Source organism: Streptopelia decaocto (genome assembly GCF_964273445.1).
Source record: "Streptopelia decaocto genome assembly, chromosome: 16".
Classification (NCBI taxonomy): Eukaryota; Metazoa; Chordata; class Aves; order Columbiformes; family Columbidae; genus Streptopelia; species Streptopelia decaocto.
The window spans coordinates 957,285-985,029 of record NC_138671.1 but is presented as its reverse complement, the minus strand read 5'-3'; the positions used below and the strand labels follow the sequence as shown (position 1 = coordinate 985,029).

Sequence of the window (27,745 nt, the reverse complement as noted above, 5' to 3'; positions counted from 1 at the left end):
TTAAGATGCTGCCACGGCTCGGGTGGAGCAGCATCCCGGGGGAGCCCGGGGACAGCCCCAGGGGGGGCTCCGCCGGGGACCTCCGGTTTGGCAAATGCCGGGGGAGCAAAGCTTGGCCACGCTGGCCTGGCAGGGCTCCGGTCAGAAGCCGCCCGAGCCGCTCCAACAGGAGAGACAGTGAACTAGGAACAAGAAAACATGAAAGGAGAAACATGATGCTGCAAAGTCCCCAGTGAGCAGCCGCTGCCGTCCCTGGCACAGCACAGCCAGGGCACACGCGGGTCCTGCCAGGGCTGGCAGCAGCCGCGCGCCACCACCAAAAAGCACCCGAGAAATGTCGAGACCCGAGCTCTTCTCAAGCACACGCTGCCATCAGCATCGCTAGTGCAGGTGAAACAGCAACGTCGTCACTGAACTTCAGCCAAGCCTTTGATAATTCCCCGTCCTTACTGGAAAAAAATGAGTTTGAATCGTTCTATCCAAGCCAAGAACGTGCAAAACAGTGAGGAACGTGAGCCAAGGGCAGCGCCAATGCTAAAGCACTGAGTAAAACTGCAGAAATCAGCATTACGGAGCTGCAAACGTCGGGAGCACAGAGCAGCGGGGACGGGGGACAAGGGACAGGGAGGGCAGGGACCTGAGCTGCGCGGCCGATGGGCAGGCTGAGATACCTGGAAGGACTGAACAAGAGAAGGGAGGATTTATTTAGGGAGCCGCAAGGGAGAATAATTAGAAAGTAATGGGATAAAATAAGAAAGAGTTAGGCTGATTAACAGAGAAAGAGCATCTAGGCTGTGGAACAGTCTCAAGGAAAGCCAGCTCAGGCTCCGTCAGGGCACAGACAGCCCAGCTGAAGCAAACAGCAGCCTGGGGATGCTCACCCCGCCGATCTGGCAAGGAGACGGCTCCTCCTCACCCCAGAGCCCCCTGCTTCCCCGGAGCTGCGGGCCCTGGGAGACGCCGTCCCCGCGCAGCTCCCTGCGGGTGGGGGGTTTGGTCGGGCACACACGGCGATGCCACGTGGAGCTCGGGGCTGTGGGCAGCAGCTCCCAGCAGAGCACAGCTCAGCCACGGGCCCGGGGTGGCTCAGCCTCTCGCAATACGGCAAATAAAGCAACCGTGGTGGAGAACACCCATGCGAGTGTCACCACGGGAGCCAAGACGTTTCACTGCAAGGACAGAGCACCTGCAGAGCCACAGATGTCCCCGCAGCACCCGCTGTCGGGTGGTTCTGTGCACACAGTGCCCAGCACCTTCCCAGGAGATGATGAGCGGCCCCTGCCCTGCACAGCATCTCCAGCCCAGAAAGAGGTTTTCGTGGCGGCCCCCGCTGCGCCGCCCACCAGCCTCTCCAGCTCCATCACCCGCGGCCAAGCCTCCTCTGCAGCGCCGCAGACACCGATGGCTGCCAAAGGTGGAATAATGTGCAGAGCGGACACCAGGGAGCACAACCCTGACAGCTGCCCTGGCCCCCAAGAAGGGCTGTCTCCCCTCATTACATTCCCTTTATCACACATCTGTTCGTCGGAGCACCAGCCTCATCCTTCCACCGCTCCTGTGCAGCACCATCCACGCACACATGTGACATTACATAAAATTTGCAGAGAGCAAACTGGCAGGCAAGCGCCTTCTCCAGCCGCTGTGTGGGGGTTTCACAATCAGCTGCTTAAAAACGCTCCCTCAACACGGAGACACCTCAGATCCACAGCTCAGTGCACAAGGTTTGGTACCAAACCCTCGTCAGACGTGGCCCTGACCCGCAGGCTCGGGCGCCCACAGACCAGCTCTGCAGGAGTCATTTGAGGCACCTCAGCCCAGAGAAAAAGAAGTTCACAATTTCATTTTGCATATTCACAGCAGCTGCTTATAGATTGGTAGAGCCGGTTCCAGGGAACCACGCTGTGTGCCGGAGCCTGCAGCCCACCCGAGGTGGCAGGAACGCTGCCGGCCATGGCAAACACCCCCCGGCCACAGCCGCTCATGGGGACACGGAGCCCCCTCCTCTCTGTGCTGACTCTCTCACAAGTACCACAGCCCACAAAGTCTGAAAAAGCCGCTTCAGCGTGTGGCTCTTGCAGCCCCGTGTCTGGAGAGCAGAGCCAGCGCTGGAGCCCCACGAGCACCCAAAGCCTCCCCGGACCCTTGGGGCTGCAGCCCCACGGTGAGAGGGACCAACATCACCAGCCCCTGAGTTCACAGCTGATTGTAACAGAGGCAAAAGATCCCACAGGGATGAGCCCCTCAGGAAGGTCCCAGGCACGAGCAGGTAACACCACGGAGCTACGTGAACGCCCGGGATGGTACTTCCCGAGTCGGGATCTGCTCGGTCCCGAGCTGCCCACGTCACGCAGGACCCTCAGACGCTGCCCACGGCCGGAGCAGCTCAGCCCCAACCTGCTGCATCGCCCACCAAGTGTTTCACAGGCACTTCCCCTCCCTGTGAGGGATTTGGTGGTTTGGACACCCAGCTTAAGGCACCATAAAACCTGGAGAGCCACCTGCAGCCACGGAGCCTTTACATAATTCTTCCCTATTTGACTTTCACATAAGCCCTTGTAGCCTGGTTTGTGCAAACTCCTTATCAGTTAGAGCTTCTTGACCTATACCTAAAATAATTTCTCCTGATGGGAATATCAAAATGAGGTTTCAATTACAAAAGTTTATAAACCCCCTCCCAGTTATTTGGCACAGAGGTATTTAATGCTTAAAATATTCCCATAGGTGTAGGTGTGGATGAGCAGGAGCCACATCTGGGCAGGAGCTGAGCTCAGCCTCCGCAGCCCATCACCTCGGCTCAGCAAAGCCCGGCTTTGGAGGGGCTGTGGGAGCAGGGAGCCCCCTGTCCCCCCGCAGTCACGGCCACCTGCCGGCACAGCCGGGCTGGCGCAGCCCCTCACCGCAGCCCCTCACCGCAGCCTCCCACCGCAGCCCCCCACCGCAGCCCCTCACCGCAGCCTCCCACCGCAGCCCCCCACCGCAGCTTTGCTGTTTAGGGTGAATTACAGTCGGTTTCGTCCCAACCCGAAGGAGAAATCCAATTGCTTGTAGCACTAATATGATTTGATAAATAGTTTGAACCAACATAACTTCATTGTGGAGTTGCTGATTCAATCAAGGTCCTAAACCCATCGTGACCTTGATTTCATGGCTTGATCATAACCAGTGTTTAATGAAATTAAAGCAGCTTAGCTTCCTTGGTTATTGTTTAATCTTAATATTGTTTTCATTCTTCTTCATAAGAGACATGAAGTGAATGGAATTGGTTTATTCTTCTGGTTTTCACCACAGGTCAAAAAAAGTCTCAGCAACTACGTGACCAAGACAAGACACGCAGGCAGCTGCTGTCTCAGCTTCATTCCTCATGTAGAACAAAAGCTCTGGACTGATTCACAAGGAATAAAAACCTGGCTTTATTGTGACATTCAGCATCTCTCTTGACCATGACAGAGAAAGCTCTGGAGATGGAAAAATCACTCCTGCAGCCTAATTGCACCTTGAGCCGCTTTTAAGCTACGTTGAGTTGTCTTTATTGCAAACCAGAAGGTGCTTTAAATCCTCAACCATTTTAATCCTGCGATGCCCATCCTCACCTATTAAAGTCCACAAAACAAGCACCAGAGACAGTGGCCAGATGACATGGGGCTTGCAGACAGCCCCGGATCAGCTCCCTCCACATGACAGATGTGTCTCCGGAGCAGCCTAAGCACCCCTGAGCATCCCAGCGCTGTCTGATCCCCAGCACAGCATCCCTGAGCATCCCAGCACAGCATCCCTGAGCACCCCAGCGCTGCCTGATCCCAGCACAGCACCCCTGAGCATCCCAGCGCTGCCTGATCCCAGCACAGCACCCCTGAGCATCCCAGCGCTGTCTGATCCCCAGCACAGCACCCCTGAGCATCCCAGCGCTGCACAGCGTCCCAGATCCCAGCACAGCTCCTCAGCCCCAGGGCTCCCGAAGCTGCTGCTCACCAGCCACACGATAATTAGTCATGTGCAGTGCCTGCTGAATATCAGCATTTATTTCTGCTTTATCAAGGGGAAGAATCTGAATTTGAAGAGTCATGGGTTAGATGTTTGGGCTGATTTACTGGGTTTCCTGATCAATCCAGCAAACTGTGGGGCCCAAGGCATGCTGGTGCCCTGGCCCAGGTGAGGGGGTCCCTCTGCCTCCTGGCAAACCAGAGCCTGAACAGCCCCCAGTCTCCTCTCAGCTCAGCAGAGCGAGATGATGCTCCAGGAGCCCCAGCTCCCCCAGGACAGCGCTGCCGCTGCCCCGTGCTCACTCGCCACCCCCCTCACCCGCAGGCGGTGACAAGATGTGGTCACTCAACAAGTGGTGAAAAGGCAGAAAGGACCAATTCTGCTTCCCACAGCATTAAATACGAAGGGAGATGATGACAGAGCACCAGACTCCTGTCTGCTGACTGCTACACTAGCTTAAGTGGATGAGTCTTCAAAAGAAGAGTCAGACGTTATTGCTTTATTGAAGGAGACGACTGATGGAGCTACCAGGACATCTCTAACAACAGCACCTTCTCCCATTAGGAGACAAGTAATCCGAACAGCCCATCAGAAGAGCTCCATCCCGCCGCCGTCTGGTCGGTCTGTGGTCCCAGGCACCAGCCTGGCGAAGGCTTCAGCTCCCCACAAGCATCACGAGGTGCCTCCAGCAGCCTCCGTGGGGGCCATCGGGGGTTTTACAAGACACCACAGAGGTGGCTTTGGGCCAGCTAAACAAACCGAACCACACGCAGCAGCTCCCCAGGGTGATCTGCGCGGTTCTCTCTTTTAAGCCACTTGAGAAAGATTATTGTCGAGCAAAGCCCCACGGTACAACACCAGGAGCTCTGCAGATGCCCCTGGTTCACTAAGACCAGTTTCACTAAGCCAGTCCCAACACCCAGGTAGCTCCAGGCTGGGCCCACCCTTACAGCAATGCCCCTCTCCACTGCCAAGCAAAGGCAAGAACAGCATCAAGGGTGGCCCCAAATACTCTCTTTTTGTGTAGAAAGGAAATGCCAGCACTGCAGCCAGCAGAGAGCAGAGGGAAAAGTGCCCTCTTGGCTGAATTCAGCAATTTAACTTCGCATTTTGATCTGGTGGGAAAAGAGCAGCGAGCAGTCTCATAGCTCTTTAAGCTCAAAAGCCATCATAAGGCTTTTTCAGAGATAAGCGCTTCCTAACTGCTTACTGCTGGAAGATTAAGAGCATCAAAGGCTGATCCCGTTTCCCTGCCCGTGCTAACAGGACTATCCCATCCCCGCCACATCACAGCAGGAGCATCAAACCACGGCTGGGACGGTTTTCTCCTGTGCCTGCGGGGGTCCAGGATCCCGGCGCAGCAGCCGCCCGGGGCGGGGGTGGGGCAGGACAGGGGGCTCCGGCGGCAACTTGGCTCTGTTGTCCCTATCAGCAGATTGTGCAGGTGGGGGAATATCAAAGCAGGTTTGATCTGGGTTTCTCTCGTTGCCTAACAGGGCTGCTCCAGCTCGGCAGGAATTTCGGAGCAAGGGCTGCTGCTCAGAGGCTGCTCGGCTCCGTGGAGGCGCCAGCAGGACACCCACGTGCCACCACCCAGCCCGAGCTCACACGGGACCTGCGCACCGGGACCTGCGCACCGGGACCTGCGCACCGGGCGACTGCAGGCGGGTTTCTCTCCTTCAGTGCTTGTTCTGATTCACACCACCGAGAAATGACCGATTTACCAAATTTCGGTGCAATTAAGAATGTCATTTCCCCAGCATAAGCCTCACAGCAACTCTGCGTGCAGCCCCGGGGGGAAAGCGCCATCGGCAGCGGTCCCCTTCCAGCAGAGCGGGGTCATTTGGACACATCGCCGGCCTGGGGCTTCCAAAGTGACACAACACGACAACCTCTCATGCCTCAGAGACAATAGCAGGTAATTTCTGGCTTTGGGGTTCACTGTCCCCTTTTCAAGGTACTACTTGTGCTGCAATGCGAGTAGCAGCAGGAGCACCTTCAGCCAGAGCAGGATTGCAGGCTGGTGCATCAGTCTCTCATTAAAATTTGCCGTGTTCAGCTGCACCCCAGGCAAAGCTCGAACCAAAGGTCACAAACTCTAGAAGACATTAACTCCTGCTGTGAACATCCCAGTAACCCCAGTGCCGCAGCCCCCCGGCCGCAACTCTCCCCTCGGGGAACCCCGACACCCCAACCACACATGCCCACCCCAAGCACAAACTGCCCCGGGGTGCCATAGGGGACCCCAGCCCTGCACAGCCGGGACCCACTTAGCAACTGGCACATGGTCGGTGAGCAACCCCCCATGATCACACCGCGGTGATTCACCACGGCCGCCCCCGGCTCGTGCCACCCCCGCCGGCGGGGGAAGGGGTGTCCCGGCAGCAGGCACAGAAAATACTTAAGCAATACACTATCCAGAAGAGGACTGATCTGCACAACAGAAATCAGTGATCTTTTGGGGTTCATTCATTAAGCCAAAATATCCCCAAAGCCCTGGGAGCAGGGGACAGTGCAGGGTTGGTCACCACCGCGCCGCCCAGCACCACGCCTGCCTCAGCTCCCCAGGGCGGCCACGAGACCCCACGCCCATCACGGGCTGTCACCCCCTCCCCATCCTCACCTCCCATTGCCCCACACTGCCCCGATGCCGCTAAGCAAACCCCGATGGAAACGCTCGAGAGCCGGGCCGTGTCCAGCACGCAGTACCAAGCACCCGCCGCCCTGCACGGCCGCAGGATGGGCATCGCCCCAGCTCCTACCTGCAGCTCCTTGTCCGAGTACTTCTGGGGGTTTTTGCTGCCTTGGCTCTTCTTCCGAAGTTTCTTCAGCTCTGCCTGGCACTTGTCGAGCGAGTCCCCCTTGCTCCTTTGCTCCGTCTGGTATTTTTTCAGCGCAGCCTGGATGCAACAGGAGAACGCCCTGAGCACAGTCGGACCCCTGCCCTGGCCTCAGCACCCGCTGCCGGGGGGTGCAGGATCCCCATGGCCCAGAGAGCAAACAGGGATGGGAACAGCCTGACATCGGGGAAAATGCTGTTCTGCGCGTGGTGACGCGTGTGACGGCCGGGGACCCATCTGTAACCAGGGGCACAAGTGTCCCCAAGCAGGGAGATGGGCGAAGGGGGAGCAGCAGGAACGGGAACCACAGGGACACGGGAGCCAATGCTTGTACTGCGGACAAGTCCGTAACTCACACTCAGGTACCGGGAGTCCAGCTCCACCTTCTGCTCCAGCTGCGTCAGGAGCTCGTTGTGGAAGGACTTGAGCTGCAGAAAGAGAAAACACAGTTTCTTGGTGAGGGCTGGCAAAGCCTGTGTGGGGCAGGCGGGGAGAGGGGCTGCATGGACAGAGCTGATGGCAGAGAGGGACAGACGGACACTCAGACAGGGACCCAGCAATGCAGAAGTAGTTGCCCAAGCAGACCAGACCCTTTCCAGCTCAGCAAATCCACTTCAGAGGGGCTGGTGCTGCCTGGACAAGACATGGGAAACCGCCGTGTCCGGCTGGGGCCCCGCAGCGCCCGCGGCACGGCTGGGACTCACCATCTCCTCCAGCTGGTTCTGGATCTGCCTGTGGACTTCGGCCATCTGGAAGAGCACGTCTCCTGCAAAGACAGGACAGGGTGAGGCATCAATCCTGGGGGGGACACCCCGGGGCTGGGGCGGGCAGCACCCTGCTCACATGGAGGGGTCTGCAGCTGGATGCATGGGTGCACCTGGGATACCCAATTCACAGTCCAGATACTGAGCGAGCAGGTGAAGATGAGATATGCTGCACTAATAACCAAGATGTGTATTTAAATAGCTCCGTGACAGCCAGGAGCTTCGCCCAATGCTCTCCCAGCTGTGAGCACGGCCCAAAGCCCAACACAGCACCCGTGTCCCTGTCCCCAGCAGCGGGGCAGCGAGAGACAGCGCTGGGACTCAGTCCAGGTCACGGAGCCGCAAACAGGGTTAAGCCCTAGGCTGAGATTTGCCTCAAAACCACCAGCCCTGTTCAGCCTGGGCAGCCGAGCCAGGCACGGGCAGCAAGGGCAGAGCTGCGCTCAGGGCTGCCGCAAACACCGCGGGGCAGCCCCACCAACAAACCGCTGCCCACAGCTGAGGCCGAGGCATCCCAGCTCCTCTTTGCCTCTTCCTTTAATTCTTCTTTTCAAATGCAGAATTCAGCCAAGCCCCACACCCACTGCGTGTTTCCGGGAGGAAGGGCCGTGTCCGCCTCAGCAAACCCCCAGCGCCGGAGCCAGACACACACACCGGAGCATCTTTCAGGAGAGGCGCCCATGCTGCTGCTGGACCGAAAGCACCATCTCAGGTCAGAGCAGCTTTTGGGAAGAGCTGAGCTCCATCAGCTGTTTGTAAGGGCTGAGTTAGGAATATCTTACTTCCAGCATGGTGAGTCGCGGCTTCCCAGGAGGTTTCCGGGCTGCAGGAGCTACTCGTAAACCCAAAGCCAGCAGCCATGTCTCTGAGCCGGCGGAGGCTGGGAGACCCCAGCACCCAAAGGGAAGCAGCATCCCACATGCCATCCCAGAACAAGCTGCACAGCACCTGGCATAACTCAAAACCCCAAATGTGCAGCCCATAAAAACACATCTGGAGTTTTAAAGGAGAGGACAGCAAGCTCAGTGATGGGAAATGCAATGGGAAGGGGACACCAGGCCTGGACTCCCAGGACAACGTGCGGGAGGTGCTGCAGCACTCCCGGGGCTGCCGAAGGGGCAGGTGGCAGCTCTGGGCAGGGATGAGCCCGGGAACCCCCTGGGGACATGGGGATGAGCAGCCAGAGCCCTAATCCCACCCGACGGTGGGTCCCCCTTCCCCGGGACACACGGAGCCCAGGTTTGTGTCCATGCAGGGCTGCTCACTCCTGCCCTGCTCCAGCGCAGCCTGTCCCAGCACACCACGGGCTCAGCGCCATAGCCAGCGAGCGTCAACACCGCCAGCCGACCGGGAACGACCCGGCCCAGGGGTGCTTTGCTCCTGTGGCTGAAGCAATTCATACTTTGCACGGTACACTGTGTCTCAAAACCTTCTGCAAACATTAAAATCTGATCCCTTTTGTCCTTGGCAGGCACCGGGGTCAACGCAGGAACAGAACCGGCTGCAGCACTGCTCGGCCAGCACCGAATGGCACCAGGGCCGCTGTCCCCCATATCCCCAGTCTGGCTCCTGGAGAGAGCAGCGATGTGCAAAGTATCCCCCAAACGGAGGAGGTGGCGGGGCGGCGCGGCTGCGCTCTGCTCCTTCACCGGGAGGAAACCGTGTGCCAAGATCCCCGCAGCCACCGAGCCGGCTGTGACTCTGCCAGCCGCCCTGCCAGAGCCGGGCAGAGCGGAGCAGCCCCAGCAGTAATTCCACACGTCTGCGGTGAAGAGCTTCACGCATGAGCAGGGAGGTCCGGGCACGGGGTCACCACCACGAGACCGCCAGGAAATTGCTCTCCGGTTGGGCTGCGACGGCTCAATCATGGGAAGTGCACGAATTCCCACTGCAAGGAGGCGATGACGCAATGCCGGCGCTCAGCCGAGATTGCTTTTTCAAGAGTATATCAGTGCAAGCATGGCCCGCTTATTATGCCCAAAGCTCACACCACCCCCTCTCCTTTTCACTTCCCTTTGGTCCGAGTGGAAATCCCGGCTCAGAAAGCTGGTGCAGGGCTGGCCCGGCGCTGCCGAGCTCCCAACGCGCCCCAGAGCAGCGGCTGGGGCGCTCAGGAATAATGTACATATCCCCAAATCCAGCGCTGGGTACACCCAGCCCCTGGCATGGGGACAACGCGGCTCTGCCCCACCGCGTTCCTCACCCGGGCACGGCCCCGCTCCCAGGAGGGCTCCTGGGCCTCTCCCGCCAGATACGCATCTTCTTGTTCAGACTTTCTCCTCCACCGCCACTCCCCAGCTCTTATCGCAGCGGGAGCGTGGGGCGTTGCTGCCCCACATCAAAGGGGGCAGCGGCACGGAGCCGAACCCACCGCACAGCATCCCTGCCACGGGCTGCTCCCTGTGCCAGCCCCATGTGCCAGCCCCACAAGGGGACACCGCCAGCCCCTGCAATTGCTCTGCGGTGCCAGCGGTGTCTGCGCTCCACGGAAGCACTAGAGCTGCCTCTGGAGCTTCCCCCGCGCTCCTACAGCCCCACCAGCCCCCAAGGAACCAGCTCCTGGCATCCCGTGGCACCCACAGTCCCAGGAGCCCACGCGGGGGCAGGAGGATTTGAACCCCAAATAGCAGCCACGGCGCTGTGCGAGTTCCCCCATCGCCCCCCGGCACCGCCACACCACGAGCTGCAGCCAAGGAGCTACAGACCTTGTTAGACTTTAACAGACATTGTGCCCTGAACCCGCTCGGGCTAACCCAGCGCGGCCGCAGGGGAGAAGCTAAACCGTGACCAAGAGACACCACGGCAGTCAGAAAGCCTGAGTATTTCAAACCCTGGCTCAGGAGCGGATCCGCAGCGCTGTGCTGACAGCAGATACCGCGCGGTGTGAGCGGAGCCGGGAGCGCGGCACACGCCCCGGCCCCGGCAGCACCGCGGCCGCCCTCGCCACGGGCGGTTTGCATCACCTGCCCCTGGTGTTTTCAAGTCAACCGCGGTAACCACGGCTGCGCAGCCGGGCAGGAGCAGGGCAGGAGCTCGGGTCACGGTGTGAATTGTACAGAGTGCGAGCACCGGACCAGGCTCGCCGCCAAAATGCACATCCTATAGGTCAAGAAACGCGCAGTTAAGCATCTCAGCCAAGCCCAGAGGCAAAAATAAAGATGAGGAAGGGTAGGACTGCAGAGCAGGGGTTCTGCCCGCCCGTGCCAGGCTCACACCTCTCCGCAGGCTGCAGGGCACAAACAGGCAGGAGGAGCTGCTATTTACGTCTGTCTGACTCACAGTATCGTTCTGGGAGAACTATTGGGGCTATTGTGGGCCCTTCCCTACCACACCCGACAGGAACAGGCAAACAGGTTGTTCCACATCCCTCGGTCGCACCACCGGCCCGCGCAGGAGCCACCTGCCCCTCCAGAAGCCGTAGGGACTGACAGCATTTGGGTACCTCACGGCACTCTGGTTTTGAGTTTTCAGAGCATAATATTTCCCCCACTCCACCCGCCAATCCCCCCCCTTCAGCTGAATATGAGCCATTTTTAATAAGAATACCAAAACCAATGCATCAGTGAAGGAGCTTCAAGCCAGATCATGTTGATGCTTGTGCTCAGCCTGTCCTGCAGCAGCAGCGTGTGCCGGGGGAAGGAGACGAGTGTGGGGAAACAATCAGCTTCTCTGCGCTGATTCATCTATTTCCTCTTCAAAAGGTTTCACTTATCACAGCCCCAAAGGATGGTAGGATGTGTTGATGTATTAGGACTCATCAGCATTACAATGATCAGCTCCGTTTGCAGCCTCTGCTTCAATCCTGCTTGGCAAAGCTTACGACATTTATTTATTTATTGAGAGACCAGGTAAAGGAAAAAGCAACAGCTTCCCAAGGCGTCCCGAGTCTGCCAAGTTCAACAACACTTCAGTAATCGGCTCCCCCAGGCTGAGCAGCTCCCGTTGACACTCAGCAGGGACAGCCCGGGGTGACCTGCGCCCGCTTCCCACCGCCACAAACACACGGATCACGTTTCTGGATCGTGATGCCTCCTGACATACAGACCAGCAAGTCCCCGGTGCCCAACGGCTCTGGCAGCAGCTACATTGGTGGCACAGGATTAATTAGCCCAGAAGAACATGCTTGCATAGACCTCACTGCACCAGCCCGGAGCCACCCAGCTCACACCCACAGAACCGGCGCATCCTGCACGCCAGCGGTCCCAGGAGGGGACACGAACGCCTCCAGGACCAGGACTGGCCACACAACAGGCCGTGCCCATTCCTAAAACCCGCCGAACTCCCAGCATTGCCAATGGACGGCAGGAAGCAGGTACAGCCCCACCAGGGGCTCAGAGGGAGGTACAGCCCCACCAGGGGCTCAGAGGGAGGTACAGCCCCACCAGGGGCTCACACCCAAAAACGCAAGCAACAGAGCTGATTACAGCTCAAGTACTTCATTATCGCTAGGTTTTCCATCACCACACAGGATTATCCCGTCTCCACACAGTTGCTAAAATCCGATGGAGAATTTACAAGAAATATGAAGTGCTAAGCAGCTGGTGAGCACAGACCCAAGCGTGGGGGCAGCGCTCGGGGAGGGTAAATGTGCTCAGCAAGACCAACGTGCAGAATTGGCACCACCAAGGAACACGTCTTTAAAGAAGCCAGGACGGAGCAGAACTGGCCGCCCGCCCGCAGCACCCGCAGGGCTGCACGGAGCAACGGGCACCTCCCCGGCACCCAACGCAGAGAGCAGCTCCTTAGAGTCACAAGAGCTGCTGGAGAGATGACAACAGGAACACACGGCCGGTTTGGAGCAGCGAAAGGGCCACCGCAGCTCTCCTGGCACCGGCAGCATCGCCGCTGCACCAGAGCTGGGGACAGACCCGGCTGCCTCCAGCACCTTTACACAAGGGATGTGCAGTACTTTTATGTTCTTTTGACACCTCCTGTCCCAGAAGTTACATCAGAAAAGCATCCACATTCAGATAAGAGCTAAGGAGGGAAACAAACCCCTCAGATTCTTTTTGGTGGAGGCTGAGAACAGATGCGAGCTGCTGTCCCAGAGCATCCTCGAGTCCTGCCCGGCACCCGGAGCAGCTCACGGAGGAACCCACCACACACGGAGGGACTGACGGGGACACAGCATCCGTGCAAGCGGCATTTATGAGCATCCACATCTGCTGCTGCCTCGAGTAAGGAATGAAACATCCCAGACCCCAGCGCTCCTTTCCGGCGCTATCAGCAAGCACAGCACAAGGACAGATAAGGTCAAGGTGTTCCTGGGAAAAGCTGCACCTTTGGCGAGCACAGCCCCCATCCAAAACATTTTTCAGCCCGTTTTCACACCGCTGGGAGGGGGCTGTGTCCCAGCTGCTATCAGCGCCACTAAACTGCAGCCAGGAATTTTATCTTCACTTTCTTCTGCAGTGAGCAGCTGCCACAATAAATATCAGCAAGATCAACAAAGCCAAGAGGTCCGAGGAGCAGCCGCTCACCACGGCCGAGCAGGAGCTGTTGGATTCTCCCTTGGATGTGCTCACATTGAGTGGAAACATTTTAAACCAACCTCAAAATCCTGAGACCACCCAGCGAATGCACATGGGGAGGGCGCTCGCACACCCGCTGCCAAACGCCGTCCATGGGCGAGGGAGCGGGAGCAGCAGTTGACACCAAACTGGGTTTTAAGTGTGAGCAGAGTCTGGAGCTGCTCTGAGGGCCGGTTTGTGGTCCCCGAGCTCCTGCCCTCGCCCCACTGAGCCACCTCCCACCAGACTCCCCAGAGCCCCACAGCACCCCGCCAGCTCTGCACCGCCCTGATAATCTCCGTGTGCATCGCACACAAGGTTCTCTTGTGCTTTTTGTTTCCTTTTTTTATTAAGCAGAAACAGATTGCTATAGGCAGCTTGAATCCAAGTGATAGAATCGGTTTCCATAGACACTTGCTGCTTCCCCATGACAATGCCGCAGCAGCCGGCGCTGGAGCAGCTCGTGGCCGGGGACACCGAGCACAACGCGGCAAAACCGAGGCCAGTTCACCCATCCAGCCCTCAGAGTCATTGCAGCCCAACCTCTTCTCCGCTAATTAGCTGCCTCAGAGAGATGGTGTTAATGAGCACAGTTTGCCATCTCCTAGCACAGCAACCTGGGGAGCCAGAGCTGCAGGAGGGACCAGGAGGAGGAGGAAGAGTCCACCTGGGACTGCAAAGGCAATGAGACCTAAATCCACCTCAGCCTCATGGGAACCTTATCGAGTGGCTGCAGCGAGGAGGGAGAACACAGGAGCCATGTTCCAGTGGCGGGGAGACTGGAAAAGCCTCTCCTGGAGGACTCACCGCGGGAATAAGCGTAAGAAAGGGAAAGGAGGCACCGAGCATCGTGACATGTTGTGACCCTGATCGACTGAGCAAACAAGTCACCAGCCGCATTGCGCTGTGATGTGCAGACAGCGGATCCCGGGGCAGATCCCGGGGCAGATCCCGGGGCAGATCCCGGGGCAGATCCCGGGGCAGATCCCGGGGCAGATCCCGGGGCAGATCCCGGGGCAGATCCCGGGGCAGATCCCGGGGCAGATCCCGGGGCAGATCCCGGGGACTCAACCGGCCGAGCTGCCCGCTCGCACCCGCTCCCTGTCCCAGCTCCAGACCAGGCTGCTGCTCCTCTCTCCTCTGCAAAGCAGGAGGGAAACGGCAGCAAAACCGCTCTCTGCAAACGCTTCCTCTTTGCAAACACCACAAGAAGACAGTGCCCCAAAATCCAGATGCTAAAAATAGCAGGCTTTTTTTTTTAAGCTAAATTAACAGTAAATACAGAGACACTTCCACCATTCACACGAGGCAGTATCAGTTCCACATTGAGCTTGTTACCCCCAGCAACTGCAAAAATCTGGTTCCATCCCTGCGCTCCGAGCCTGCTCCACACTGCGACTCCATTTAAGAGTAAATCGGTGACTTACCCAGTTCTTTAGATCCTTGGCTTTCACTGGCAAGCTCTCCCATCTTAACCAGAGCATCGAAGTATCCTTTTGCTGCATATGTCATACCTAAAAGCATAAAAAAAATGCAGTTAAATTCTCATTAACGGCTATTACAACCTCTATGGCACTGAATAGATGCTAAACATTAAAACAGACATTACTTCAAAGGGCTTGACCTCCCAGGGAGGGACTACACAAACAGAAAAATGAGTGAAGAAAGCTCGAGCAGCAAGATTACAGGGCTGTTTAGGAGGAAAAGAATAAAAGGTACGTGCAGGACCTCGGTGGTTTTCATTCCGGTATAGCAAGGGCCTGCTAACGCCGCTCAGAGAAAGAAATCACTGTGGAATAATTGAATATCACAGACTTTCATTATAGTTCAGTCTTGTTTGTTGACATTGCAGCTACACTCTCCACTTTAATCAGATAAGCAGGGGGTTTCCTCTAATCACGAGAACATGTTGTACGGCTTTAGCTCAACACCGACAAATTATGAGCCGAAGCCTCTTCCAGCACGATTCGCTGATTAAGACGCTTCCTTCAGATGCGCCACGAGCTCAGAGATCCAAAGGAAGGGATGACCAAAGACAAGCTTTGAAATTACAGGAAGATCTTGGGCTACAAAGCGTATTCGCAGCAGGGATGTGAGAGAAACAGAAAGCAAGTGATCGTACTGGTTATCCACAAAACGCTGCAGCAACAGTGTGCCCAAAACAAGCTGTGATAAAGCAGCATGTAACAAACAGACCCCACCACCCGGGTGATTAAAAGATGCATTATCAGTATAACATTTTAGAAGAATAAATAAAACCACCCCACGGCTCTAAGCGGCACCTCTTCTCCGAGCCATCGGACCCCGCCTGTCCCCCTGCCCTGCTGGAGACCCGACCCCGGCCCCGCTGACCCATTAAAACCCACTTAAAAACAAGGCTGAGAACCGGCAGGAAAGCAGCGTGCAGGGCAGCGCCCGGGAACGGCAGCAGGGCCGCGTCCTAAAACACCCCTCACCGAAACAGCCAGGAACCCCATCTGACTTGTGGGAAATAAAACCTGCTGCAGGCAAAGGGAGGCAGCGCGGACCCTTCCCAAAGGGTGGGTTTCACACTCCACATGACACTGGCATTTATTGTTTTTTAAGGTGATGACGGTCTCTTCCCTTACAGCATTTCCACTGAGCCAGTTACCCAAATAACACCCAAGGGGCACGCGCGGTGCTCCGGAGCGAGCAGAGCTCCCAGCAGGAAGCAGCTGCCGCGGGGCGCACGGAGCCCTCCTGAATGCCATGGAGTACGCAGGGTCATGTTAAGCCAGAACAGTTCATATTTAGTTTTCATCAACGCATATTTGACTGTTGACCATTTAAATCTCCACCTCCCCAATGGCTCCCAGGAGGACCTTGTATTCCTAATCAAGAGCCACCACCAATATTTTCAGTTTTCTCCCTCCTCTTCCAATGCATTCTTCTGGGAAACCTGAACATTTTGATAACACACCTTTAAAGAGAACTTAAAATCTTAATTCTAAGCATTTTGAAGTAATATTTAACGATCAGCTGGGCGGAGGTGTATTTGCCATGCAGTTGCCACCCAACGTTATATCACCTGAAGCCTCTCCACATCCACGAGGCTGCGCCAGGCACACGCCTGCACGTCCTAATGGTGTCAGCTTTGCACTGAGGTCCACAAAACGCTTCCCCGCTTTCCTCCCTTCACTCTCCTGGGGAAAACGAGCATCCCAGGCTGGTTTTCCAGCTCTCCCCTCCGCCGAGGCCGCGTGTCCAGCCAGCCCCACCGACCCGCTCCGCCCCAGCACTTCAGCAACAAACATGATGCGGCTTCACTTACTCGCTAAAGCTTTTTCATAGGTCTTCCCCATAGAGATGAAATTCCTGAGGCTGGGGTTGAACTGCTCCATGATCGTCTAAAGGAAAAAGAACATAATTGGGAATTAGCAGAAGTGATGGGGAGCGGGCAGAGCAGCTCCGTGCTCCCCAGGAGTTGAACTCGATGCTCATAAAAGCAAAAATGGAGCAAAAAAATCCTCCCCCACTCGACACAGCAACTCAGGCTCCCCAAGGATGGCAAGAGGATGCTGGGTGTACACCGAGAACCGTGAGCACACCCAGGCACTGCAAATAACACACAAAGCAGCGGCCTCACCCCGCAGCTCAAGCAGCGAGACCCGGCTGGGGTTTGGGCACCACGGGCAGAGGGGCAATAACAAGGAGCCCCGGCACGAGATGCTTGTGCAGGTGCTTCACCCTAAGAGAGCAGTGAACGGCCAAACCAGACAATTATCAGATATGGCAAATATAACCATAATAACAACCACAAGCGGCTGTTTGAGGCAGTGGGCTACAGCCATCAGACCAAGCACCACGGTGACTGGAGTTCCAGGAGACGATGGCTGGTGATGTCCCACTGCTGGGGCGGCCTCGGGAGCAGCGTCACCCTGGTCCATCACGGCCAAGCGGAAAGGGCTGCAGAGCGGTACCGTGGCACCTGAAACAGCCACCGGGGAGCTGGGGACAGAACAAAGGCCCCAGCGTCCCCACCGCGCCCGGAGCCGGGTGCGAGGAATGGCACCTCGGTCTCAAAGCTCTTGGTGTCACTTTCCACCTGCCTATAAACGCATAAAGGAGGGTGTCAGGGAACAGAAGCGCTGTCTGACAGCTTTGCCTCCCTCGCTTTAAGGTCCTTATTTAAACACGGGGGGAAGGAATAATCGGCTCACGAAGAAGAAGGGCTCTTTGTATGTTTGTCACGGCAGCTCCTGCCCCTCCCCTGCCAGCGCCATTCAATCCCCGGCACCGATAGCATCTCTAAAACCAGACACCGATTCCCGGCCGAGCCCAGAAGACAACAAAATCTCCATTCTCCCTGCGAATCTGCCCTGTGCAGCGAGCGCGGGCGAGCACCCATCCCCGCCTTGGGCAGCAAGGGCACCGCCGCTAAACCCGGCTCAGCCCCGAGTCCCGCGCACGGACACGCGGGCGCTCCCGCGGAGCGAGGGCGCTGCGCCCGTCCCGGGAAGGGAAGGCGACACACAGACACGTATGGCAAATAAGCTGATTAAGCATCTGTCACCTCCTCCGAAGCTGGCCAAACACTATAAAGCTCATTTTCTGCCCGAGGCACTTTTATCCCGAGTTCCTGCTGCCTGCTCTTTGGAGAGTGTGACGGTTTAATTTTCTTCGGCGGGTGCACGTGTGCCAGGCTCAGCCAGAACCTTCCCCCGGCTCAAACCGGCCATTTTCTGATTTCAGTGAGCAGGGACCTGCATGGGACGCCAGCTCGGAGGCCACCGCTGAGGGGACATCGCCTTGGTGCTGGGGTTTGTTGGCTGGTGCGATGGCCCAGAGCCACCGTCCCGCTGCCCGCGGCGCTCGGTGTCGCGGGTCCGTCCCACAGCACCACACACCACCCTGCGAAGGGCAGAAGATGGTTCCCGGAGACCTGACAGGCAAGCAGGAGGCTAACGAGAAAATTCAGTGCTAATTAAGGCTGCAGGTCAAGCGACACAGCAGCACAGCGCACATGGAAGCAGTTTAGTGAACACGCTCAGCTTGAAAGGAGAAAATTAACCTGTAGCAGCAGTCCACATAGCAACTTGTTTTCCCTAATTGTAGGAGACAATTGCACAGGAGTTAATTAACACTGACAAGGATTGCTCCCTCCTTCCCACGTCACACTTGGCTTTGGTCAGAAAAATCCACCTGCTTTATCCCCCAGAGTGGCTGGAGGTGTGGGATGGGTGTCCATGGCCGGGACACGGACACGTCCCTGCTGTCCACAGTGGGGACAGGGACATGGGGACAGGGACACGGACACGTCCCTGCTGCCCATGGCGGGGACAGGGACATGGGGACAGGGACACGGACACGTCCCCGCTGCCAGCAGAGCTGTGCCCGCAGCCTCCACCAGGCTCAAGCTCAGCCTGAGCAGACTGAGGCTGAATAACGTTCATGCAGAAGAAATATTGGCAGAATTTCTGTGGGTAAGGGATTTTAAACATTTTGCTGGGTTAAGCGCAGTACGTGTTTATGTATATGTATGGGTATATAAATAAAGTGATTTTTGCAGCAGTGCCTATGTAAACACAGCTCCCTGAAGCACAGAGCGCAGTGGATAAATGCCGGAATAGGATCCACAGACAAAGCATCACCTGCAGGTGACTGTGGCTGTGGCTGTCCCCACGGCACACCATGCACACCGCGGCACACCGCGGCCAGGCGCCGACGGCAGCGACGGGCACAGCACCGTGCACAAGAGGCTAAAGCCACTGAGCTGCTCTCTCCACCCGCGGGGCTCGTGGGGCCGGACGCGCTGGCCCAGGTTCACAGAAACCCCCTTCCAAATCCAGCGCATCTCCCCAAACTGCAGGGACCCCCAGCACGACCCAGCCCAGCGGCTGCTGGCACCGCTCCGGGCAGGATCACAGACCAACAGCCATTTAACAGCAGTAAATAAAGGGGGGAAACTCCCAGAATGGGTCCCACTGATCAGGTCAAGAGGGGGCAAGTGACTCTCAGCTGGCCAAATGAAATTACTAAACCTTAGAGGAAGTTTGCTGAAAGTGAGTGTTTTTAAGACACTGTCTGGAGACTCCAACGAAAGCAGCGGGCAGGATGAGGGCGTTGAAAAGGGCTCTTCACTACAGACATAAAAATAGAGGTTTTTCAAGCTGCCTTCGCACTGCCAGGGTGGGAAGGGAAGGTGACTCCGGCACTAACACACCTTCGCATCGCCCTCCAAGTGAGAAGCTGAAAAGCCACCAGCTGCTAAGGAGAAACACTGAAAAACAAACATGTTTCTGGCACGGAACACGCTCAACAAGCCATCGGCTCACACACCCATCACCAGCACGACGTGTGACGGCGCCCGTGACGCTGCGGGTTGTGTCACCGGTGGGCGCCCCGGCCGCCCCCAGCCCCAGGCAGGACTCTCCTCCCCGAGAGGTGACGCCAGGTTTGCAGGACACTACGGCAAAGCCGATACGCAGCAAAATTCTGGTAATGAAAGCAAATCTTGCTCTCCCTCAAATATTGCTCCATCAGCACCACCCACAAGTTGTTTGCCTTCCACATGCCGCCTGGGCAGAGTTTAGAAAAACACAGACAAAAAACTTGGCAGCTGAAGGTTGAAAGGGCTTTGCTTTGTTCCACTGCACTAAATTCCCTGGGTAATACCACTCAGCTCTCTGGGATTGGCACGGCTTTATTCAGCTGCCAAAAATGAAACTAATGCAAAGCACGAGGTCTCCAGGGCATAGTCCTGCTGGACGGGGGGGAGAAGAGGCAACAGAAAACCAGGTCCCCGCCGTCCCCGCTGAGCGTGCTCCGCGCTCCAGCAACGATCTGCCGATGCTGCAAGAGTCAGCCCAGAAGCAAAGTTTAATCCCTGCCCAGGAAGAAGCTGGAAATGGAGCTGGTTCAGGGTGTATCAGGTTTCTCCCGCATAGGAAAGACCTGCACGACCTCCTTAAGGGCTTGTAACAAAAGCATTAAAGCCAGGCTGCACAGTTCTCCCCAGGTCCAGCCCCGCGGCCTCCCAGGCAGCTCCTACAGCTGGATCCAGAGCACGACAGAAAGCAGGTGCTGTTCGATGGCTGCGGTCGCTCGGGTACCCAGCTCTGCACCACCAGCATTGGCCGCGGTGGCCCCGGCTGCGGCACAGCACCGCGGCTGGGACAGGCCACCGGCTACGGACCTGCTACCCTCACCACGGTGCTGTAATTAGAGCCAGACGTCATGTCCAGCCTCTCCTCCACACAGCAACACGGCAAAGGGCTGGAGAGCCGGGCATGAAGCGGAGGCGGCTGCGGGAGGTGACCGCGGGATGAGCATCGCCACCAACGCCACCGCGTGTGCTGTGCCCGGGCTCCTCCGCAGCCGCCCCGCGGGAATGGCCTGGGACACGCTCCCTGGGGCCGTCCCAGACACCCCAGCGAACACGGTGATGGACTCTGAGCTGAGAACCAGCCCCGGAGCTTTCCACGTGCCACTCTTGGCTGCCCATCCGCAGCAGCGAGGCGCGATGGCTCCTTGCAAGACTGATGCTGCACAGTGACACGGGTGGCCTGGGCTCAGCCTGGCACCCACAGCTTTCCTGAGTGACGCATGGGTGACAGCAGGACATTATGTGACTATGACAAGCACCAGGAGACTCCCCATTCCACCACAGTCACACTGCAAAAGCAGCTCAGCTATAAGGAAGTTTGTTTCAAAATGGGTCAGCCCTGCTCCAGGAATGCTTTTCTTTATTTCTGTATTAAATATTTAATGCCCAAACAAACCCCAGCGCTGCCTCCATCTCCGCACAACCTGCCCTGCGCCATCACAAGACAACCCCATCGTTTTCCGAGCCAGGTTTCTGCCGGGAGGGGAGGGGAGCCTCGCCGGACTCGTTAGTGGGGCTGATTTCAATTGCTCTCGACACCCCCACCCGCAGCTCTGCCGCCAGGACAGCCCCAGCGCGGGATCTCGGTGAACCAGAACACACAACAAAGCAGCAGCGTCACAACGCCAGCAGCTGCCGGCTGCATCCACCCCTCCCCATCCCACCCCCAGCGCACCCTGTGCTCCCGGAGCTGCTCCGAGCCCTCATCCTGCCCCGGGGCTGCCCCACGTCCTGACCCAGAGCCAGAGGGCTCAGCTGCATCTTTACTGCAGAAAGAGCCCAGGAGCAAGGGAATCTGAAAAAAAAAAAATAGGGTCCGCATCTAAAGTAATCTAAGTTCTAGCAGCTGTCATGTCAGAGGATGAAGGAGCCCGAGTGTCAGGGCCAGAGCTCCAAGTGTCTTTGTAACCAGGGTCCAGGATGGGCCCCCAGCCCCTTCCCCGCACACCTGCACCAGGGGCTTGGCCAGAGGCTCCGGCTCCACACGCTCGATGCAGGAGGCTCTGGTGTGCCCTGGGCCGTACCCTGCCCTGCAACACGAGCAGCACCGCCGTGAAACCTTAGAGCGCAGTCAGCGCAGCACGGCACCGACGGCAACGCCAGCGGCTGCCCCCCCGGGGAGCAGCATCTCCCACCAGCAGGAGCCGCGGGATCTGGGGCACCCTCGGCAAGCAGGAGCTCCCCACTTCATCACCTTGAACCTGCAGGTTTCCCGGTTTGAACCATCTCAGCAGAGGCCAGGAACCGCTCTCCCGTCCGGAGTCTGGGGTGCGGGACACCCCGAGGCCGGAGCAGAGACACCCAGAGCACAGCGCGCGGGACTGGGGGGTGGCCCAGGCTGGGGCCAGGGCGCAGCTGCGTCCCGTCACACCGCATCGTCCCCCTCCGCCACCCACCATCTCCCTTCTGACCCACTCAGCGAGGATCGCTCCCCTTCCCTCTGGACTTGGAGATAACGAGGCAAGAGGCTGTTATACCAGCAACAACACTTATTACAGCTGATGTGTAGCAAGTGACTATCAGGAATTATCCCTGTATTTGTGCAAGACAATTAGGCTTCGAGTTTAGGGTGTTTTTAAGAAAAACACTTCTTCAAACAGAGAGCTACTCATACACCATTGCAAAACGACCTTAAACTTGAAGAAATAGCTTCAAAATGAAATGGAGGCTAGCCTGTAAACTGCAATAAACTAATCTGTCGTAAATGAGACAGATTTGTCCTCAGGGGCAGGAAGAATTGCCAGTCCCCTCTTTCTGCAAGTAGACAATCCTGTGCAAGGGCTGAGCGGCTGCCCCATCACCCAGCCGTCCCTGTCCCAGGGCTGTCCCCGTCCCAGGGCCGTCCCCGCGGTGTCACCCTGGGCTCGCCGCAGAGCCCAGCAGCTGCAGCGGGGTCCGCGGGGGTGAATGAGCGCCAGGGAAGGTGGGATTACGTTGGCGGAAGGTGCCAGCAGCCTCCGTCTCCCTCTGTAATTACTCCACGTGTGTAGGCAGCTGCCTGTAGTGGCAGCATCGGCAAGGGGGCGGCTGGCAGCTCCTCCACCGTCTCATTAGCACAGTCACTCCGAGGGGGAGCACTGGTTCTGGAAAACGGTGACAATGGGCTTCCCGAGCAGAACGCCTCGGGAAAGCCCGGGCGGGAGAGGGTGCCGGCGCGGGGAGCAGCCGCGGAGAGCTGCCGCTCCTGCTCCAGACCAGAAAACGTAATACTTGGGCAATGGGGACATGAAGCACTTGGCGATTCCAAAGTTCACATAGCTCCAGAGCGTCCACACCGTCCCTGAGCCTCCAGCCCTCACACTGGGCTCCAGAGGTTGCAGAAGACCTCAAAGAAACAGGCAAACACCGTGTTCCTGCACACACCCCATGCCGCACATCTCCAGAGGCCAAGAAAAGCATCGTCGTCTGCAGAGGAGAAAAAGCTCCTCATTCAGCACAGGAAACACAAATGGAGGCCCGAGGGCTCGGGCAGGGCAGGACGGATGAAGCTGCGGGCAGGGGAGCTGCCCGGCCCGCCTTCACCCTGCGTTTCTTGGGGGACAAACATAATTTAAGCCCATTTGTTGCCACGGCCCACGAGCCGCCCTGCACACTCTGTACGTTGCTGCACACGGGCGCCCAGGGAAATTGTGACCTGCTCCACAAACCTGCTCTTAGCACATTTCTTCGAGGACAACACACCTCAAACAACAACTGAGTCACCAGCTGAAACTGTTCCCAGCAACTGTCCCCAGCACAACCACAATGTCACTGAGCCCGGGTGACCAGCTCGGCCGCTCTCGCCCTGTTTGCCCAGGCAGCTGATACGCAAACACTGGGCTCCCGCCTGCACGGGGACGCGACCGCGGCAACACCCCGCGGTGCCGGGTTCTGCCCACGGCCCAGGGCAACCCAGTGAGCTGGTGCATCGGCCACCCAGAGGGTGGGAGTCCAGACACACAGACACCAGTCCCAGTCAAACACCAAAGCCAGAAGGCTCCATTCACAGGCCTGCTCTACGTCCCAAGGAGCCAAGATTTCGGATCCCATTAGCTCCATCTGAACAGCTGTCCATGCCCCAGCATCCCCAAATCCAAGACTCCAGGACTTCATCACCTTGGCGTTCTTCGTACTCAGCTTTTCAATCAGAATTTTTATTTCTGCTTAATGCTCCCAGGTAATTCAGTCTAACCCCTTAAAATGCAGGAAATCATGCAAGCTTTCCAGTTTAACAAATGACATCCTGCATTACACGTTAGGCTAGAAAGGTTTTATGAGACTTGGTCACAGAACCCAGCAGAGCAGAAACCACTTCCCTCACCAGGAAAATTAAAGCACATAAATTATTTTATCTTTCTCATGATACCAGGAGCAAAGTAGAAAGAAATAAAAAAATAGAGTCACAAACTCGGGCTATAATCAAGACGCAGAAAAGGCTCCGATCGCTTTTTAATTGCTGCAGGAAAGCGAGGAACCGCCGCAAACCTGCCCAGGACCGAGGTGATCTGGGGACAGCGCTGCCCGCCCGCGGGAGAAGCCAAATTCCCACGCAGGCTCCCGGCGCCGCGGGCTCCCCCACGGTGCGGTGGGGGCTGGGGGGGCCCGGGGAGATTGGAGGGAGGGGGGCTGGGAAGGACGGGGGGGTCCGGGGCTGCTCCCGCTGCCGCCCCGGCCGCTCCGCACCGGCAGCCCGAGCGCACCCCGGGAGGGAGCGGGGGCGGCCCCGGCCCCCGGCGGCGCCTCCTCCCGCCCGCGCTGCCCCCGCGCCCGGCGGAGGATGGGAACGGGGGGAGGGCTGGGGGGGGCGGAATTAAAGGGCAAAAGCCCCACCAAAGCGCAGCAGAGCCCCGGGGCGGGCGGGCACCTGTTGCGGGGCTCACCTTGTAGACATTTTCGGTGAGGCGATGCACCTCCTCGGAGCGGGACATGCTGGGCGGGCCGGGCAGCACCATGGGCGGGCGGCGGGGCTGCGCGGAGCGCTGCGGGGGCGCGGAGCCGGGCGGCGGGCGCGGAGAACAGCGCGGAGCGGCGGCCGCGCCGCCTTTTATCAGCTCCCGCGGCCGCCCCCGCCCCGTTCCGCCCCGTTCCGCCCCGTTCCGTCCCGTTCCGCCCCGTTCCGCCCCGCGGGGAGGAGCCGCCTGGCCCGGCTGTGCGGGCGGGATGCGCTGCGCTCCGCGCCCCGGCTGGGGCGGCGGCGCTGGGGGAGCCCCGGAGTGGGCCCGGGGGGCACGGCGGGAGGGTCGTGGAATCACGGAGTCGTTCCGGGTGGAAGACACCCTGGAGATCGAGTGCAACCATAACCCAACTCTGGCACTAAACCATGTCCCTAAGAACCTCGTCTATACGCCTTTGAAACGCCTCCAGGGATGGTGACTCCGGCACTTTCCTGGGCCACCTGTTCCACTGCTTCACAACCCTCTCCATTAAGAATTTTTCCCTAAAAAAATGCACCGTGCTGTGCCCCCTCCTATAACCCATTTCCCATATCCTGCTGTGCCCTATCCCATACCCCCTCTGTACCCCATTCCTCATCCTGTACCCTCGCTATGCCCCGTAAACTCATCCTGTTCCATACCATACCCCTGCTGTACTCCATCCTATAGCTCCAGCATTAGCCCACATCCCAGTGACGTGTCCCACCGCAGCGCTGCCGTACACCACACCCCGTCCCAGCCCGGCGCTGTGCCCCGTTCCCCGGTTGCGCAGTGTGAGGTGGATGGGCGAGGAGGAGCAGGAAGAAGAGCAGCCAGTGCTTTGCAAGGTGTTGGTTTTATATGGGGAAAGATGGTGAACGTCATCCAGGCAGGCCAGGGGAGCAAGGTGGGATGAGCGGTCACCACAGCGTACGGCGGGGCCGACGCGGCACAGCCCACGGTGCAAGGAAACCTCAGCCTGGAGCCGTGCTTGGCTGGGGGGTCCGGCCCCGGCAGGAGGACAGGCAGGCCGTGCCCCCTCCCACGCTGTCCCACGCTGTCCCACGCTGTCCCACCGCCTGGCCAGCCGGGAGAGCCGCGTTCATACCCTGTCACCCCATGGTTCCCCCGGGAACCCCTTCCCAGCTGCCAGTCCCTGTGAGACAGCAAAGCTGTCCCTCGTCCTTTCCGTCCCTCCAGGCACAAACTACCACCGGCTGCCCTGTCCCAGCCCGCTGGCCAAGCCTCCCTCTCCCTCTTCTCTGCCACAAGAGGTGGTGAAACAGTTAAGCAGCTGAGTGTGTGTTTTTCTCCCTCATCTCCTCCATCAGTTCTGAGAACAAGGAACCCAAGCAGCTGAGGTCGATATCTTGGCCTCAAACCTGCTGTTTCTGTTCCCTGTGCTGCCTCTCACTCTCCATCCCAGCCCCAGACAGGAACAGGGACAGCACTGAAGGCGACGGCTCACTCTGGCCACATTTGGGTCCCACTTTGGCTTCTACCCCCTCAGAGGTTTCACACTCCAAAAGACAGGAAAGAATGTATGACCCCCTGAGAAGGGTTTTTCTCATTTTGCTGGTTGATGGTTGACCCATTCCCACTGGGGCTGAGGAAGAAGCGGCGGTGGGACAGAACCCCGGGCGCCCGGGGCACAGGCTCCCAAGGCGGCCGCTCCCAGGAGGGATGCTCGGCTGCCTGCGTCCATGCGGGGGCCTCCCGGTGCCCCTGCCCCGCTCCATCCCGGGCGGCCGGACTGGGCGGCTCTGGCGCGGTGCTGCTCCCTCGGCCGACCCGGCACCTCGCTGGCTTCCCCGTGTCAGCGAAGAATTTCAGCTCAAGCACCCGGGAGAAGAGTTGCCTCTATCTGCATCTCCATCACCTTATTTTTAGTTACGTTATGTAAGTTCTTCGCTACGTCATGGATGTGGGGGGTTCTTGCATCTAATTCCAGTGTGACAGCCCAGCAATTCAAACAAGCTGTTCCTCTGGTGAAGAAGATAAAAGGATTTGTAATTTCTTATAATAAAAGAGGCCTTTTGGGACAGCCCTCCGAGAATCTCTTGTATCTAGCCGCTCCACTTTCTTCCCAGCCTCTACTTCTCCCTATCCCCAGGAACTCTGAGTACTGGAAACCTTTCTCCCTCATATCCCCCGCTCCCAAAGTGAGTCTTCAGCTGGAAGCAGCCAGTAATTTCTGATCATCACATTAAGAGGCAGCTTCATCAAATGATCATTGCCGCTGGCTTTTCCCATGTCATGAACTCCTGATCAGCAATGGCTGCCCAGGGCTGGTCCATCCTTCCCGTGCTGCCCATCCTTCCCGTGCTGCCTGTGCTGCCCATCCTGCCCGTGCTGCCTGCCCTGCCCGTGCTGCCTGCCCTGCCCGTGCTGCCTGTGCTGCTGGTGCTGCCCATCCTGCCCGTGCTGCCTGTGCTGCTGGTGCTGCCCATCCTGCCCGTGCTGTCTGTGCTGCCCATGCTGCCCGTGCCCACAGGGCTGTGCCAGAGCCCACGGCAGAGCTGCGGCCCGGCAGCCGCCCAAAACACCCTGGGACTTCATGGCAGGAAAAACCTGCCTTTGCCTCATGCCATAACGTTTGCTCTGATTGCGTTTTGTTGGTTTTTTTGGTTGTCGCTAGCTGTCTTTTTGTCAGGGTGATTCACTCCCCGGGGCCGGTGGCAGCTGGAGCGTGCCCAGGGTAACCATGGTGGCAGAGTCCCTCGCCAGTTACCTACATCCCCGCAGCACCTCCCGGCGCCGCTCACACGCTCTTTCAGCAGGCGGGACCTTCTGCAGGGGCCAGCGGGTGCAACATGGGAAACGCGCCACGCCAGACCCCCAACACCAGCGGGATCAACACGCAGCAGCCCGGCGCTGGCCCAGCGGTGGCCTTGCCAGCCCTGGAGCTGGCACCCATCCCCGTCTCCAGAGCAACCCCCCCTCTTGCAAAATCAGGGTCTCTCCCCGGGGTGACAGCGCATCAGCACACGTGGCACTGGCCACCTCCAGCCCCGGGTGGAGCGAAGTTGCTGTGGCAACATCGATTTATGTAATCCACCCCGCTCGGCTGCAGGTGTGGGGAGGAAATTGTGCTATTTTCGAAGTTTCATTAGGTTCCTTCTTAATTACCAGCGTGGCGTCACGCCAGATCTCCTGCCCGGGTCACGCGCCACGGCGCAGGGACCGAGTGCCATGCGGGGCAGTGATGGCTGAGGGCAGCGGTGACACAGGGCAGTGGTGACATGGGGCAGTGGTGACATGGGGCAGCGATGGCCGAGGGCAGCGGTGACACAGGGCAGTGGTGACATGGGGCAGTGGTGACGTGGGGCAGCGGTGACACGGGGCAGTGATGGCCGAGGGCAGTGGTGACACAGGGCAGCTGCTCTGTGTTCCCACAGTGCTGGGAACCTGC

The 27,745-nt window shown here is 58.3% G+C and overlaps 1 protein-coding gene across 6 annotated transcripts in view; it reads right to left on the bottom strand.

Annotated features, from left to right (window-relative positions):
• BAIAP2 (BAR/IMD domain containing adaptor protein 2) overlaps positions 1-24,424 on the bottom strand; it is a 39,074-nt gene extending 14,650 nt beyond the window's left edge. For 5 of the 6 annotated variants that reach the window (XM_082067022.1, XM_082067019.1, XM_082067017.1 and 2 more), the window contains exons 1-6: positions 24,301-24,424; positions 16,388-16,463; positions 14,523-14,609; positions 7,526-7,587; positions 7,178-7,249; positions 6,744-6,881 (exon numbers count right to left, since the gene is read on the bottom strand). In XM_082067022.1, the coding sequence (XP_081923148.1) occupies positions 6,744-6,881; positions 7,178-7,249; positions 7,526-7,587; positions 14,523-14,609; positions 16,388-16,463; positions 24,301-24,372 (507 nt within the window). In that variant the 5' untranslated portion in view covers positions 24,373-24,424. Of the gene's footprint in view, positions 1-6,743; positions 6,882-7,177; positions 7,250-7,525; positions 7,588-14,522; positions 14,610-16,368; positions 16,464-24,300 lie in introns of those variants that run through there. The other variant, XM_082067021.1, reaches the window with a different exon arrangement.
• Positions 24,425-27,745: the final 3,321 nt, after the last annotated feature.